At 43.9% G+C, this 16,541-nt stretch overlaps 1 protein-coding gene across 1 annotated transcript in view; it reads right to left on the bottom strand.

The window, feature by feature from the left end:
* The window catches only part of TTC38 (tetratricopeptide repeat domain 38), a 693,598-nt gene that overhangs the window by 149,672 nt on the left and 527,385 nt on the right, over positions 1-16,541 (bottom strand). The window contains exon 13 of the mRNA XM_086952761.1: positions 14,684-14,757. Within this exon, the coding sequence (XP_086808887.1) occupies positions 14,684-14,757 (74 nt within the window). The remainder of the gene's footprint in view (positions 1-14,683; positions 14,758-16,541) is intronic.

The following is a 16,541-nucleotide window of genomic DNA, read 5'->3' as shown; positions in this document are numbered from 1 at the left end:
CGCCAGAGAGAAAAACGTACCACATGCAATGCGGTGGTGGCATTGAAAGTCAGAATCCTTTACGAGAAGTACATCCAGTTATGGGTGAGGACCAACGCTTGAAGCGTGTGTATGTTCACACACCACTGACTAAGTTAGAACTGTTAGAAATGAAGAAATTAGTTCCGTGCCATGATAAAGACCCTGCAGGTTTTCATAGAGAGCTTAAAGACATGTTACTGATGGGAGATTACACGTATGATGATATTATGAAAATGTTAAAAGTACTGTTGCCCACGGGCATTTACGAGAAATTAAAGGAAAAGGATTGGGAGGTAGGAGAGTCAAAGATAGCATGGGCAGAAATAGAAGACGAAGAAAGCAAACGAGTCCCAGGGGTAGGCCTTGGGGACAAGACTAAAGCATTACCAGGTTTAATTGTACAGGTTTTGCCAAGATTATTGACAACAAGAAAGGAAGATTGGGATGCAATCTCGTCCTGTAAACAGAAACAAGATGAAGAAATATAGTGACTTTTATTCAAGATTCGAGAAATGTTTCATTATCAATAGTGGCCTAAAAGTTAGCAGTGAGTCATATCCACACCTTTTTGTAACAAAATTAGTCGAGAACGCCCTACCATTAGTCAAAAATAGAGTGTACAAGGTTGAAAGTACTTGGCAGGCAAATACGCCATCACAGATGTTACAAATGTTACAATATCACCAGAACAGAATTAGGGAAGAACAAGATCAGGAACAGAAACGTATGAAAGACACGAAAATGAAAATGTTAGTAGCTCAGACGATTCCAGCCAACGGTCATAGAAAAGGTGGGGCCCAGACAAATCATTCTGCCGCTCCCGTTAAAGGGACATGTAATTATTGCAAGCAGCCAGGTCACTACGTACATGAATGTCCAGTCCTGAAACATAACATCGAGACAGGTAAAACTAAAGAAAGACCGCGTCCGCCTAGACATGAACAGGGTCATCAACAGACCTCACAGAACGAACAGCCAATGCAGAATACACAGCCTATGCATGATCAGTCCCATACAGTACAGACAGTAGCAGTACCGCAGCCACAGCATGCTCAGACACAGCCCGCCGCCGCAACTCGGCAAGTCTCACAACAGATGTACCAGTATGCCCAGTCGGCATATCCAGATTATCAGCGTTATACATGAAACAGCCTAGGGAGGGAAAGTGATTTGCCTCTTATTGAAATTCCTGTAGATCAAGAAGGTCCTTATGTACACAGTCACGTATTAGGAAAAGACAGAAAGTTTTTAATTGACACAGGGGCAAGTCGCACTACTATAAGTCACAATGAAGTTCCAGGGGCACCCCTCTCAGGCTCACAGAATGTTTCCCTTGGTTTTTCAGGACAGCCTATTGTAAATGAAGTATCGGAACCAGTACCACTAGCTGTGGGTCCATTATCTCGAGTTACAGATTTGTTACTTACGAAATCATGTCCCGAAAATCTGTTAGGAATTAAAACACTGAAGGCTTTAGGAGCTATAATATGCTGTTCCCCAGAGGGAGTCAGACTCTTTCTGCGGGATTTCAAGGGTCATTATGTTCTACGTGACTTTGATGTAAGATTGAAAAATGTACCAGATCACTTATGGGCAAAAGGCCCAGCTGATGTAGGTTGTATGCATATCACTCCATATCGTGTTACACTCAAGACAGGAGTTGTTTTACCCAGAATCAGACAATACAAGTTACCACCCGATGCTGTAGTGGCTTTACTGAAAATCATTGAAGAGCTTATAGCCCAGGGAGTGGTCGTAGAGACCGACTCCAATATCTGTAATTCACCCATCATTCCAATTCTTAAACGTACAGACCGCAATGCACCGCCAGTATATCGGCTGGTGATTGATCTTCGAGAGCTGAATAAATGTATTGTACCACAGTATCCTGTGGTCCCCGATATCTCCTCCCTATTGACTGCTATTGATTCAGAAGCAACGTTCTTTACTGTAATCGATCTCAAGAACGCTTTCTTCAGTGTACCTATTGACCCGGAGAGCCAATATCTCTTCGGATTCAGTTTAAATGGACGAAGTTTCAAATTTTCCCGCGCACCTCAAGGATTTACAGAAAGCCCCAGCATCTATAGTCAAGCACTGAAAAGACAACTAGATTGTATTCAAATGCCAGTTAATACCGCTTTACTGCAATACGTCGATGATCTACTGATCACCGCACGAAGTGAGCCCGAATGTGAACAAGCATCTCTGACAGTTTTGCATTTCCTGGCCGACAAGGGACACAAGGTGTCCCCTTCGAAGCTACAATTCTGTGTTCAGCAAGTTGTGTACTTGGGTCACTTGCTGTCCAAAGTGGGTAGACAGCTCACTCCCGATCGCATTCAGTTAATTGTACATATGCCGCGACCCCAGACACAAAAGGAAGTGCGGGCCTTCATAGGCCTCACCTCGTACTGCAGACAATGGATTCCTCAATATGCATTTCTAGCTAAACCACTCATTCAGTTAACGACCCAGGAGGCAGCGACTTCGACTGTCCTCCCTTGGACTCAGGAACATACACAAGCCTTTGAGGAATTAAAGAAAGCTTTATGCCAAGCACCAGTCTTAGCGACACCATGTTACAGCAAACCGTTTACACTTTTTGTTACAGAACGTGACGGTACAGCGTTGTCTGTCCTCACTCAAGATCAAGCAGGTTCACATAAGCCTTGCGCTTATTTTTCAAGTACATTGGATTCAGTAGCACAGGCACTCCCTGCATGTTTAAAGTCAGTAGCAGCAACAGCGTTAGCAATCAGACAAAGCGACTCAATTGTTTTAGGTCATCAGTTAACAGTACAAGTTCCACATTCTGTAGAGGTTCTGTTAAACAGAACCCAGACTCAGCACTTGACTATAGCACGACTTACAGGTTACGAATTGACATTATTCCAGCCACACATAGAAATCAGACGCTGCAGTATCTTGAACCCAGCAACATTGTTACCTACAGTTATGACAGATCCAGCTCCACATGATTGTATAGAGATCATTAATGCAGTAACGAAGCCCAGACGAGATTTAACAGATGTTCCATTGACAAATCCAGACCTGACACTTTATGTGGATGGTTCATGCATGAGAACAAGTACAGGAGAGTTAGTGGCCGCGTATGCAGTGACCACTGAAACTGAAGTTAAAGAAACACATCGTATTGATACACTGTCTGCTCAAGCGGCAGAGCTCATCGCTCTGACCCGAGCCTGTATTCTAGCCAAGAACAGAAATGTTAACATATACACAGATTCCCGTTATGCGTTTGGAGTCGTACACGACTTCGGTATGCTCTGGCAAGAAAGAGGGTTTTTGACCTCTCATGGTACAAAGATACAGCATGGTCCTCTCATTCAAGCACTGTTAGAAGCAATACATCTGCCTTCAGCCATATCAGTCATGAAGTGTAAAGCACATACTAAAGCCACAGATTCTGTTTCCCAGGGTAACGACCTGGCAGATCAGACAGCAAAACATACAGCACTGACTCACACTCAGACAACTGACACGACAAAGACAACAGATCCAACAAACTGTATGACAGTCAGGGATCCCACACTAGATGTTATTGACATTCAGACACATGCTACTGCAGACGAAATAAAGAAATGGATCGAACTAGGAGGGATCCAGACAGATCAAGGTTGGATGACGAAGGGAAAATCTACATGGTTTCTCCCTGACTCTATGGTTCAAGTCATGATAAATACAGCACATAGTCCTGCCCACCTAGGAGAGAAAGCAATGCTAGATAGTTTGCAAAATCTCTGGAACAATAAACACTTACGAGCAGCCGCAAAACAGAAAGTGCGTACTTGCATGATCTGTTGTCAGTTCAATCCAGGTAAAAGCGTCCCTGTAGAGCAAGGTGGATTTCATCCTCCCGATCACCCTTTTGAAGTCCTCCAGATGGATTATATCCAGATGGACCGTTGTCGAGGATTTAAATATGTTCTCGTAGTTGTCTGTGCTCTGTCCCGCTGGACCGAAGCATACCCAGTCCCAGATTACACTGCTCCGACCACTGCCAAACAGTTGGTTCGTGAATTCTTCCCACGATACGGCTTGCCTCGTGTCGTGTACTCAGATAACGGTCAGCCATTCTCATCCGAATTAATGAAACAAGTTTCCTTGTTACTGGGATACCAGTGGAAGTTCCATTGTGTCCGACATCCAGAAGCCGCAGGCCTTGTTGAAAGGCATAACCAGACATTAAAGATCCGCCTTGCCAAAATATGTCCGGAAAAAGGGGTCGACTGGATAGTCGCCCTGCCAGTGGCACTATTCTATATGAGAATGGTCGCCCATTCGAGATCAGGGCTATCTCCGTACGAGGTGGTCTTTGGAAGACCACCGAATATGTGGGGGACGCCCATTCCTAAAAAGATTACTGATGTTGATTCTAATATGTTGACAGATTACCTTGCCTCCTTGATGTCTGCACTCCAATCATGTCGTTCACAGGTTGCCGCAGCCTTCCCTGACAACACTGATGTGAAGCCGCATGACGTCCGTCCCGGGGATGTTGTCCTAGTTCGCAACTTCGACAGGAAAAGTCCGTTGGAGCCCCGCTGGAAGTCTCCGAAGACCGTTCTTCTTACCACAAGGACCGCAGTCAAATTGGAAGGCAGAAAGGGGTGGGTCCACCTAAGCCATATCAAAACATTCCCAGGACTGAAACCGGAACAAGACACACCCACCCCCACCAAAGACTGTGTTACCAAAGACTTTACCGAATCCAAACGAGAAAAAACTCCTCAAGAACAATACCGCATGAAATTACGATCTAGCAAGTCAGACAGTTTAATTGTTTAAGTCCTCCCCTAGGTGAATCGGTTAAATAGTTTCTGACATGTATCCCCTAGATCGAGTTAGAGAGAGAGAAGCAAAGAAAAGTACATATTGCAAATCACTCCGTAGTCACTGCATAGTGACACTAATCATCATGTTTATTCTCAGTGTTTTAATTATTATTGCTAGCATCTTATTACCTATCTACTATCCTATTTTCAAGCGTGAACAATCTGCTTACAATGTCTCCGCTGAACACACTTTTAGTGAGTTACCTCCTCATGAGCTTTCCTACAGACTCGCGCTGCGCAACAATACATTCATTAGTATGTTACATCATTCTCATCAAACTAACAATGCTACAAATTGCTGGATATGTGGCCGACTCCCTCCCTACCAGAATTACAAGGGAGCCCTGCCTCTCTTTCCGTACCCGTTCTCTCACAATGGCTCCTGTGGAGCATGGTTCAAAATAATTAATTCTTTAGATCCCGATATTGCTGTTTTCGATGGGGGTTGGGTTTGGGGAAACCTGAACTTGGTCCTACTAGACGTCTGTTACCCAGATAAGGAGGGACTCCCCACTAGAATAGGAACTGATCTAGAAAATGAAGTGTATGGATTAGGTAATTATACAATTAGCCTTATGATTCTTACTGTCGAATCCGAAGACACACCAGTTCTACCTATTATGTCAGTACTGCCAGTCACTGGTGAATTATGTATCAAGAAGAAAGGTTCAGTACACTTAGGTCATAGTAAATGCACTACTGTGATCGAATTCAGTGATGATGGAAAATCATCTTTCAAAGCTATCAGTCATTCCTACTTTGTTTGTGGTCATACCGCATACATACGTCTACCTCCAGATTGGGATGGTACCTGCTACATTGCATTCCTTCTGCCACCTGTTTTTCTAGCTCCTCCTGATTATCATAGAAATAGCAATCTAGTGAAGAATAGACCCAGAAGAGATGTCCCACTTGTCGACTACACAGAAACGGCATGGGAACAGTACACTGACTTTAATAAAGGATTCTTTTTCTTTCTAGGACCTGTTCAGAATAGTAAATTAATACGCAGATTAACTAGAACACTTGAAGCCGTAGTAAATGAAACTACCTCCGCCTTAGGTAACTTAACAGAAGAGCAGTCCGCTATACGGGTTGTTGTCCTTCAGAATCGTCTTGTAATTGACGTCATCTTGGCAGATAGAGGTGGAGCCTGTAAGGTCATCGGGTCAAGCTGCTGTGTTTTCATCCCACAAAATGCACCATCTGTATATCAAGCTATCACCCGTCTTCATAAAATTGCAAATCAGATACATCAGACTCCAGGCACCTGGACTTGGTCCGGTTGGTTCTGGACAACGTTAACAGCTTGGGGATGGAAGATCCTATCCTTCCTAGGCATTGGCCTAGTCCTAGTATTCAGTTGCTGCCTGTGCCTGCAGTGTGGGCCAGCGATTTGTGGACTGTGTGCCACCTCTTGTATTGAACATTCCAGTTTTCACTCAAAACGTAACCGAAAGAAAGAAGAACAAATGATGTTACAAGAACAGACTGATCGATTCATGAGGATCGATATTTCATGAAGGGTCCATAGGGAACAAGGAGGGAATGAGGAAAATTAAATTTTGGCCATGTTGTGTTCCCTAGCGCGTACCCCACCGACTCCATGTACCAGCTTAAAGTGCATGTAACTTCCCTCCTGTGCCAGCTATGAAGACGCAAATATATTTGCGTCTAACGTTAACTTGTCCTCTTTCAGATCCACCATGAATGGATTATATAGTCCGTTCCTAAGTATGCTATGCCACCGTCTTTTTGTAGTACACTTTTCATGTATTCCTGCTCTAGCAAGAGTAGGCCCTGAATTCCTGCCATCTGAACCTCTTTTGTGGCTCCTGACTCTGCCCAGGCTACCTCTGTACTCGTGAACTCTGTCCTACATTCAGCGCGGCCCCTCGCGCTCAGCTCAAGCCTGCTTTCTGCCAAGACTAACTATAACCTTCGAGTTATCTGTTCCGCTCCCCGAGAATACATTCCTGCCTACTAGATCCTGTAAACATCCTCCCCAGCTGCAGAGCCAAAAGGGCCGACCTGTCTTAATGCAAGTAATTCATAGTCTCTGTTGCTATGCTTCCATGGAAGGTCCCGTGCCCCACGCTTCACATGTAGACACTCAGGCGCTTATACACGCATCCACAGTTAGCGTAGAATAGCTTCTGCCCTAGAGACCTTTCCGCCCAGATAGTATAGTTCCTAAACACCAGATATCAGATATGATAGAAGTACAAGTTGATCTGACATGCCAGACTTCTGTCTCTTTCCGTCAGTGTAAATGTCAAGTCCCCTGCACCCCGTCAAACACACGTCATGCAGCTGCGCGCGCATCCAAGCTTCCGTTTTCTGCTGACATTGCAACATTCTGTTAGCACCACCCCTTGGTGCCACCCACTTGTGTCACCTATCAGTGACGTTTCTAGCACACACCTCTAGTTCACGCCTAGTTACGCCTCTTGATGATGTACTAGTACCACGTGTATACTGTTATCTTGTCTTCTCTCAGCTGTTACGCCTCTTACACTGATTCCTATGGTATAAATCAAGTATATAAGCTATGTATTATGAATAAAAATGCAGCGCTCTATCCCTTCTGACACCCCTGTGGTGGTCAGAACATGATATCTTGATTCCTTTATGAGGAATAAAACCCTTAGAAACTCTAACACCACGGACTCTGTTTTCTTTCATTCCGATTGAGTTATTATTGATTAAGTACTTACCTGCATAGAAATTAAGAGAGTAAATTAATTATTTACGTCAGTTACGTAGAGATTTGGCCTACCGACCCCCAGACATGGGAGGCTTAGGGATTCCCAACCTACTGAGCTACTATAGAGCGACAACTGCGATACCTCGTAGAATGGAGTAGACCGGAGTCAGAAAAAAGAAGGCTCTTCCAGGACAGAGCGATGGCACAACTCTCTTTGTGGAAGATACCATTCCTGAAACCTTCGGACAGACCAACATATCTCACCAAATCTCCTATCACCCGCTCAGTAATGCGTGTGTGGGGCACTGTGGTGACTAAGTGGAACCTTACCTCCTTCCCTTTGCCCCTCACGCCCCTATTCGACAACCCATACTTCCCACCAGGACTTGAGGCACGAGCGTTCCCACAATGGCGAGCCTCGGCCTGCAAAACCGCAGGACACCTATTTGATCTTAACAGGTTCATTCCTTACACTGATTTGCCTAATTGGTACAACGTCAAAGACCCCAAAAGATTCCAATACTGCCAACTTCGCCATTGGTTACTACATCCCAACACACGCCCCCCTGGTTAGCAGACAACTCACGACCTACGAGAAGTGGCTTTTATCTAATCACTCAGACCGCAAATTGATCTCTGAATTATATCTTCTGATGCGCCCACCGGCACCCAGAGAGCGTTCGGCTGGGCAGCGACGGTGGGAGGCAGAATTAGGGAGGAGACTTTCCCTAAAAGAATGGCAACAGATCTATTATAGAGCAAACCATACTGCTAGGAACACAGCACGCAGGGAAGCAGCGGTAAAGTAGCCCTTTACTGGTACCCGACTCCAGCTCGACTACACAAATTCAACCCAGATCGTAGTCCCACCTGCTGAAGAGGCTGCAATGAGGAGGGCACGCTGACGCACATACTCTGGGAATGTATGGAGGTGACAGATTACTGATCGTCAGTACTTGACGACATAGACACTCACTTTGAAACTGAAATACCCCTCTTTCCTGCCTATGCTCTTCTAGGGCTACCAAACGCACTCACCTTCCCATTGAAATCCGTACAAGGGAAGCAAATGGGACTAGCGATGGGCGCAGCAGTACACCACATCTTATCTCAATGGGGCACGCAGACCCGCCCAACGCACACAGGGTGGCTACACAAACTGTGGTACATTATTGGTATGGAACGAATACACACTAACCGTACACACTCATCAGCCTCTTCCACACTATCTGGCGCCCCATCCTTTCGTTGCTGGTGCTCGAATTCAACGAAGTCACATGCCCCAAATACCTACGCTTGTTCAGACTCACTGACGCTCCACAGTCAAAAGATACTGTTTAGGTGATACCTCATCTTCATTCTCACACGGCGCAGTAGCACACCGGTTCCGGGGAGGGTGGGAGGGGGAGTTGGAGTAGGGGCACTGCCTTTCAACAAAAGCTATACACTCATGGCCCAATGTTGGACACTTTTTTTACATGGACATTATTAATTAGCTTTGGCTACGCAAACATGTGATATGTTGCCTAAGACAAGCAATGGGGTCTTAAATGTAAGTTTGCCTGCTTTGAAACCAATAAAATAAAGTTATTAAAAAAATGTACAGCAGATTTCTCTAGGTGCCGGCTGAGCTAGGGCCCAAAATCAACAGCTAGGCACATTGCAAAAAAAGGGTCAGTTTTCAGTGGAAAAATGTGATGTGTCCATGTTGTGTTTTTACCGATTTCCGGTCGCGGGCACTAGGCCTACCCACACAAGCGAGGTAACGTTTTCATCTGAAGACTTAGGTGAACACAGAATAGTAGAACAAGTGTTACTTACATTTGTCTTTCTATGCATTTCTGCCTTCCAAATTTAAGAGAGTGAGTAAAAAAGAAGACATTTTGAAAAAGGCCCCCTTATTCACATGCTAGTTGCCTACACACAATTCAGAGATGTGCAAAAAACCACTGCTTCTAAACTCTATATCTTGTTTCCGTTTCGGAAATACATAGGTTTTTCTTGATACCTATTTTTCACTGTTTATATGTGACCAAATATTCATTTGCCAAACAGTCATGAGCACTTAATGAGTGCAAACCACTCCTCCCCCTGCTCTGGCCAGCCCACTTTGCGAGTGACTGCAATAGGAAAAATAAAATAATTTTATATTATTATCATTTCATTTTCCCTTTTGAACACTGGGGCAATACTTCTCTGCCTTAGCGGAGGATCTTCAACTGATTAGCAAGCAAAGTTCAGTGTAGATTCTGATAACTGGCCAATGTTTGTTGTTTCCCTCGCTGTTCCTACATGTCCCCACTAGAGTAGTTTTTCTATGCAAAATAGTAATTCCTTCTGAAGGCCAGAATTTTCTTGAAAGTGATAGTTGGGACTGGAATTGCGTGTGCCTCTTTTTTTTTTAGTTACCTTTGTCACCATTTCCATCTCATCCTTGGGACATTGTGCGGCTTATACTTCTTTTGATGTGGAGCGGATAACGATTATTTTGAAATGTTTGGTCCATTCTTGGTGCGAGCATTCTTGTGATACTGATTCCAGGGTGAGATGTCAGGTTGTGCTGGTGAATGTGAGAGTGGTTTAGATATAGTTATGTCAACAACAAGAACGTGAGAGATGTCTGCTGCTAAATGTTGAGGTGACATTTTAGGGGTGGTGTGTAATTTGTAAAAACACAAGTAGAGAGCCCCAAACTTTTTCTTAGGGTCCTATTACTAAATGCCAAGGTTGCTTTAACCTTTTTCTTTCACTACCCTTCGATTCTCTATTCTTGCAGGTTCTTTTTTCATCTACTTTTCTGCCTTCATCATTATTTTCTTATCTCATGTTCTCCTTTCTTCCCTTTCTATCTTGCATTGAGTCATGGTCCTTTGGTGAAAAATTAGCCCAAAACTCCTAAAATGAGTGTGAGTTGGTAAGGCTGAATAAGGATAATTCACAAACAAGAATGGTCTTACCTCTGGAGAGCCCAGGCAGCTAAAGCAATTACATCTACATGGAAATGTGCTGTATATGGAATATTATGCCTGGTTGAGTAGGCGCAATAAACGAGGGGAGTTAGGCCCTAAGGGACGAGGATTAGGCAAGGTCGTTTTGAACTATTTTCTCTAGAACAGTAACGTGTACCTCAAACTGAATTCAAACAAGCATTTGCAATGCGATTGGTCTCGCATTTCCTCGTGTTTGAGCTATTGACATTGCAAATAACAATGCCTTTTATTTTTTTTAGTTTTAAAACTTAAATAAAAGGCATTGTAATTTACAATGCCAATAGCTTAAACTCGCGTAAATGCGAGACCTATTGCGTTGCAAATGCTTGTTCAATTCAGAAACGACCAGCTGCCTGGAGCAGTTTGAGGCTCGCTTGGTCGTTCATAGAAAACCTCAGACTCCTCATGACATTGTAAACACGTCACGGGGGACCCATCGATGTCAAGTGATTTATGAATTTGTGGAGACGCTGTACCTATCACCATGCTATGTAACTCTTTAGCTACATAATGCATATCTTGCTGCCACTCACAACAGTGTACATTTTAAACTACACAGGGCGGAATGTCAGCGAGACGTTCCTAGTTACCACTGCTAAGACAACACATTCATGCACTAGCCCTAGCCCTCAAATTTATGTGATATATATTTTTGCTGCCATGCACCATGGTGTATGTCCTAACTACACAAGACAGAACGTCCTTGAGATGCTCCCCTTAATGTTTTACTTTGCTAAGACATCGAATCGATGCGCTAGCCCTCATATTTACAAGATGTATATTTTGCTATCATGCACGTATTAATTACACAGGGCAGAACATTCTTAAGGCACTCCCTCTCAAAAACTTAAATGTTTTACTGTACCAAGATAACATGTCTATGCGCTACACCCTCCATTCTTGCGTTTCTTCATAAAAACGAATCGTGACATAAATGGTGTTTTGACCGCAAGGTTCAGTCAGAGCCGTGCACACTCAGCACTTTAAATGTAATTTCCTGATGATTCTGTGTCACTTCCAAAGGCGATTGAAGTGGAGCTCTCTAAAATGCACTTCTGCTACTTTTTCTTGCTTTCACTGTGCCATTGTACCAATGGAGAACGGAAAGTGAAAGTGTGCGATGCGCGCGGTGGGAGCGTGTGAAACAAAGGAAACACCATGCGCGCGCGCACTTCGCGCGGCAGCGGCCCTTAGAGCGAGGCATCTGGAGACTACACCGCGATACTGCCCGAGTCCGGCGCTTTGGGCAGGGCGGCCTCTGTGAGCGTTGGAGTGCAGGCAGCCCAATGAGCCTCCATACCGGTGCATAGCTCAGGCCACACGGCGCCGGAGATAGAGCCACACAGGAGCGACCAGTGACCGGCATTAGGATCCTAAAATGTACGTCCTGCTGCCTGGAAGACGGCAAGAGTTGCTGCAGCATAACGCCTACCTGCTATGGGGAGGCATCCTGCGAAAAGAAAGCTAGCCCTGGACATGGGCGGACTGGCGCAGGCCTGGGGCAGAGATGCCTGTGCACGCGCTGGAGGCTGCGAGGTGTGCTGGGACGACCCCCCTGCAGCCGAGAGACGGTGAGGGCACACGAGATGGCTTGTGTCATGGCCTGACCATGACGGGGGCCGTAAGTGCACTGCGGCCTGATAAATATGACGTTAACGGCTACAGGACTCTAAATAAAGTTTTGTACTCTGCATGTTAAGGCTTAGAGTATTCACCTTTAAAACTTTCTTTCATTTTGGTGTGGAGAATTACGACCAATAAGAGGTTGTCCGTGATGATATTAGCCTAGCCACTGAAGGCGGTAATATTCAAGTGCGCTTTTTTTTAGGATGTGTTGAGAAAGAGGGTACACGCCTTGCTAGCTATAGAGCCAGAAAGACGCCATTTCCAAAGTGAAGCACCTTGAGGCCTGGAGGGTGACGCTTGCATGCCACATGCCCGCCCGCCTAAAGGTTGTTTGCAGCGTCGCGGGTCTGTGCAGGTGTTAGTGCACTCGGAAAGGCAGTTAACGTTCTGAAATCAGCAGGGGCCAAAAGTTTACATTGTTAGGAAGATTCAGACAGCAGAAAGTACTGAGTGTTCCACAATGGCCATATCCACAATCCGTAGGAGATAGCAGGTTGCGGCTTTTGTAAAGTGCTCTTCGAAGCACAACGGGGACCCGAGGCACGATGCAATATCTTCTTGGATCGATGGCGGAGGGGGGAGGGAAAGCAAAAGTAACTGCAGGAGCTTTGCAAGGGAGACAGGAGATGGGCACAGCGTGTAACTGTACTTGGTGAATGCGCGCGTCCCGATCCGGCCTGCAGCGTGCGCATCTCTTGTCACCCTTTTGGCTCCTTGTAAGCAGAGCTGACAGCAATAGGTCTCGCTGCGACAGGGCTTTCGCCCTGTATCGCAGGTGCGAGACCTAAAAAACTAAATTTCTTTATGCTAAAAGACAAACACCTTTCTTCTGTTTATCCTGGTAGGTTTATTTATACCTTTTTATCTGAATATTTCATTTCAAATTTCAAGCATTAGTGTCCAGAAAAAAATCATTATTTCACAAAAACATTTCAAAGCATTTCATTATCTATTTAAAGAACAATCTAAAATTAATACCAGTAGTGCTTAATTCAACAATAATATAATACAACAATATCACAAGACATACAAAAATAATTGTGAATAAGTATTGTCAATAAATAACAACAGTAATCATTTAAATATCAAATTGCACTGTTCAATTCTTCCTTGGTTGAGTAGGTGGACGGTGAAGTTAGTTTGTTCAAACCTTGGGTAAAGGAAGCTTTGTGCTGACAAATGGCAACTTAGCTTTGTGTATAACTTAAAAAAGTGAGAGTTTTCCGCCTAAACAAGCAGGGTTTGCATGTATATTCGTAATGTTCTCAAATATACTCATGATAGACCTGCTAAACATATATGTGAGGTGTTAAGATCTGATGTGACTTGTTGTAATGCCACTTCCTGTACACAATTAAGAAAAAGGTACCCCCCTAGTGATACTTTAGGGTCCAAGAGTAAGGGGGAGGGGACAGTAACAACTATGAAGACACTCTTGCTACACAAGTTATTTTCAAAGTGGCCAAAAAAGGCTCATTACCTGGGCATTTTCTCAACATTGAATCTTGCTAACACGGGTGATACAAAATTCATAACTGTTCATTAAAAGATTTTTTCATATACAAATACCATTTTTTTGGAAGTATATTTTGTTATTTTTTTAAACATTTCCTCTGTGCAAACACATACAATTCATTTAAATTTTTGAATAATTTAGAGACATATCAGAATTGGCAAGTACAAAGTGCTATTATTTACAAATAAAATGTTTTGTTTCCAGCAGACATAACAGATGATATACAAAATCGACAGTGAAACTTCACATATATAACCCCACACAAACAACCATTACTCCCTCTCACCATCGACCTACTCACATACTCTCACATCACTCACACACAGAGCAATCCTCAGGAAACACCTGTCTCTTCTTATGAACATACACTGCCAAGAGGTTTACGCGGATTGCTTTAATCACAGAAATGTCCACTGATACTGTTATCATTAGAATATTTCCCCCTTATGGTCGGCCACTACCTGTAAAGTCATAGCTTGTGATGGCACTTCCTGTGATGCCATGCGAAAGGTCACAAGCCGTGATGTCACTTGCATACTGCCTAACTAGGTTAGTCCCCCATTTCTTTTTTAGGGCTTATGCCTCGTATACAGATGTTGACACATCCTGCATGTGGATTTGTGTCTGAAGCTGCAGGGTGCCATGTGGTGACGCTGGAGGATTATTGATGAGGAACAAGTTTCTGGCCCATTCTAGCACCTGAAGAACAGTTATAAGAAGGGGAATCTGCAAGAAGATGTATCCATCATAACAGGAGGTCCCCATTCCAGTATGCTATCATCACTAGACAAAAGAGGCGCTATTGACTGATAATACAAATCCATGTCATGTATATAAATAGACAAAAATAGGTAGAAACGTAAAGCATCATTTATAGAGCATACATTCAAGACGCCATCTTACAACTCCATCTCTTAATGATTATTTTTAACATGGAGAATGTGTTTTATCTAATGTTACGTACCTTGCTAGTTTTTGATGAGAACTTAGCTTACTGTTCATAGCACAATAAATAAGTAATTGGTTGAAGACGTCTCTCTAAAAGTAAAATGTCCAATTATTAAATGATTCTTAATTTTGACAGCCAACAGAAATGCACTTTTCTGACTCTATAAAGTAGAGGGTTACAAGATTACACATAAAGATTTGGCAAAACTATTCAACAGGGTTACTTTTTCTTTCCAAGGAACCAGTAAATACAAACAACTAATAACAGAACAAAACAATGTAATTACGCTCCTTTGGGTCTGCTATTCAGAACCGTATGCTATTCCCCCAGCCCCACGCTCCATGCAAATCAGTGCAGTGGGGTTTGCTTCATGTAGGCCAGCCCAGCCGATCCCAATGTTGCTCCTCAGACTAAAGAGTATTATACTTTTATTCAAAGTATATGAGGACAGCATTGTGATTGGCTTCAGCAGGGCAACTCAGTGCTATATTGGAGACGAGACACTTGCTGTCTTAATCTTCCAGGCTCTCTGATACGGTGCTGGTCAAAAACCTTTAAAGTGCGCATGTCAGATTGTCCAGGCCAACATGCGCTTTTTAATTCACGACAGCCCTGTTCTCTATAGGAACAACAAGATGAGGACCACGCCTCCTCCACTACAGAATCGCAACTGTGCCAGGAGAACGAAAAATTTATGGAACAGACAGAGAATCTATCAGACGTTGTGTGGCAGCTCCTGTGTAGAGGGGCAATAATCTTTTGCCCCTATGGATGAGTAGTTGCTTTCTCGCCCTAAGTGCGCCAGGTATGCTCAGACATGGGTCCTGGGCTTACTGTGCCACTGGAATCAAGCTATCCTGGCTGAAGAGGGGTGAAACCCCGAAACCGGTCCTAGGATGCTTGTTTCCGGTCCAGGAGGACCTGGCTTGGCAGTTCGGGCTGGACTGTTCCCATGAAGCACAGGGTTAAGACTGATTTGCATATGGCCAGGTCTAAACTGGGGTGGCATGGTGAGCAAAAGAACGATGGATTTTACCTAGATCTCTTGACTGGGGTTGAATGTTTTGATTTGTTCTACATTCCGTCCATCGATTGTATGTCTTTTGCATTGCTGTAAATCAGGCATATGTATCCTCGTGTATAGAAACTCAGACCTCATCATCCTCCTCCCTGTTGGAAGTCATTCTGTTGATAGAGAAGACTTTACATGGAATCCTGGAGACCTCAATGGTGGTCAGTTCCAGCCAATCATCCCAATCCAACCATCTGAAATAAATTTATACTAAGCTGGGTAAAGTTAACAAACGTTTGCCAACTTTAAAGGGACCCATTGGGGAAAACTTCCTGGTAGTATGCTTGCACAATACTGGTAATAAAAGCCAGGGGAGCAGTCCCCAAGGTTTTGCTGGTAGTTCACCTTGGAATATATACCCACCTGTCCAATGTTATTAAGCAAAAGCACTTATACTTATGATTGTGTGAAATTCTCCTCAAATATTACCTTTCCCAAGGTCAGAGGATGGGAAAAAGCTCAGGTGAAATCCTAACCCACTCCTAGCAGCATGGCAGTAGTGTCAGGCTTAGAGGAGGTAATAAAGCAGGGAATAAGACTATCTATTAGAAAGGGCCAGGGTGCAAACAATCAACAATTACAGCAAGATAAACGTTTTGCGTCGGGTAGCTTAGAAGCAAAAGCGTCAACTAGTGCTTTGGTAAAGAGAAACAAAGTTATCCCCTTTTTAGAAAAGGTCCAAACACTCAAACCCGGGACTCACTTTTCACTGTTTGATATAATACGCAGGGGGAAAAAACAATTGCATCCATTGGACAGATTTAAGATACTGTCTATTTTCCTGCCAATTCCATCATTTTC

The sequence above is a fragment of the Lissotriton vulgaris genome, chromosome 1_2 (genome assembly GCF_964263255.1).
Source record: "Lissotriton vulgaris chromosome 1_2, aLisVul1.2, whole genome shotgun sequence".
Taxonomy (NCBI): domain Eukaryota; kingdom Metazoa; phylum Chordata; class Amphibia; order Caudata; family Salamandridae; genus Lissotriton; species Lissotriton vulgaris.
This window is presented reverse-complemented; position numbering and strand designations above follow the sequence as displayed.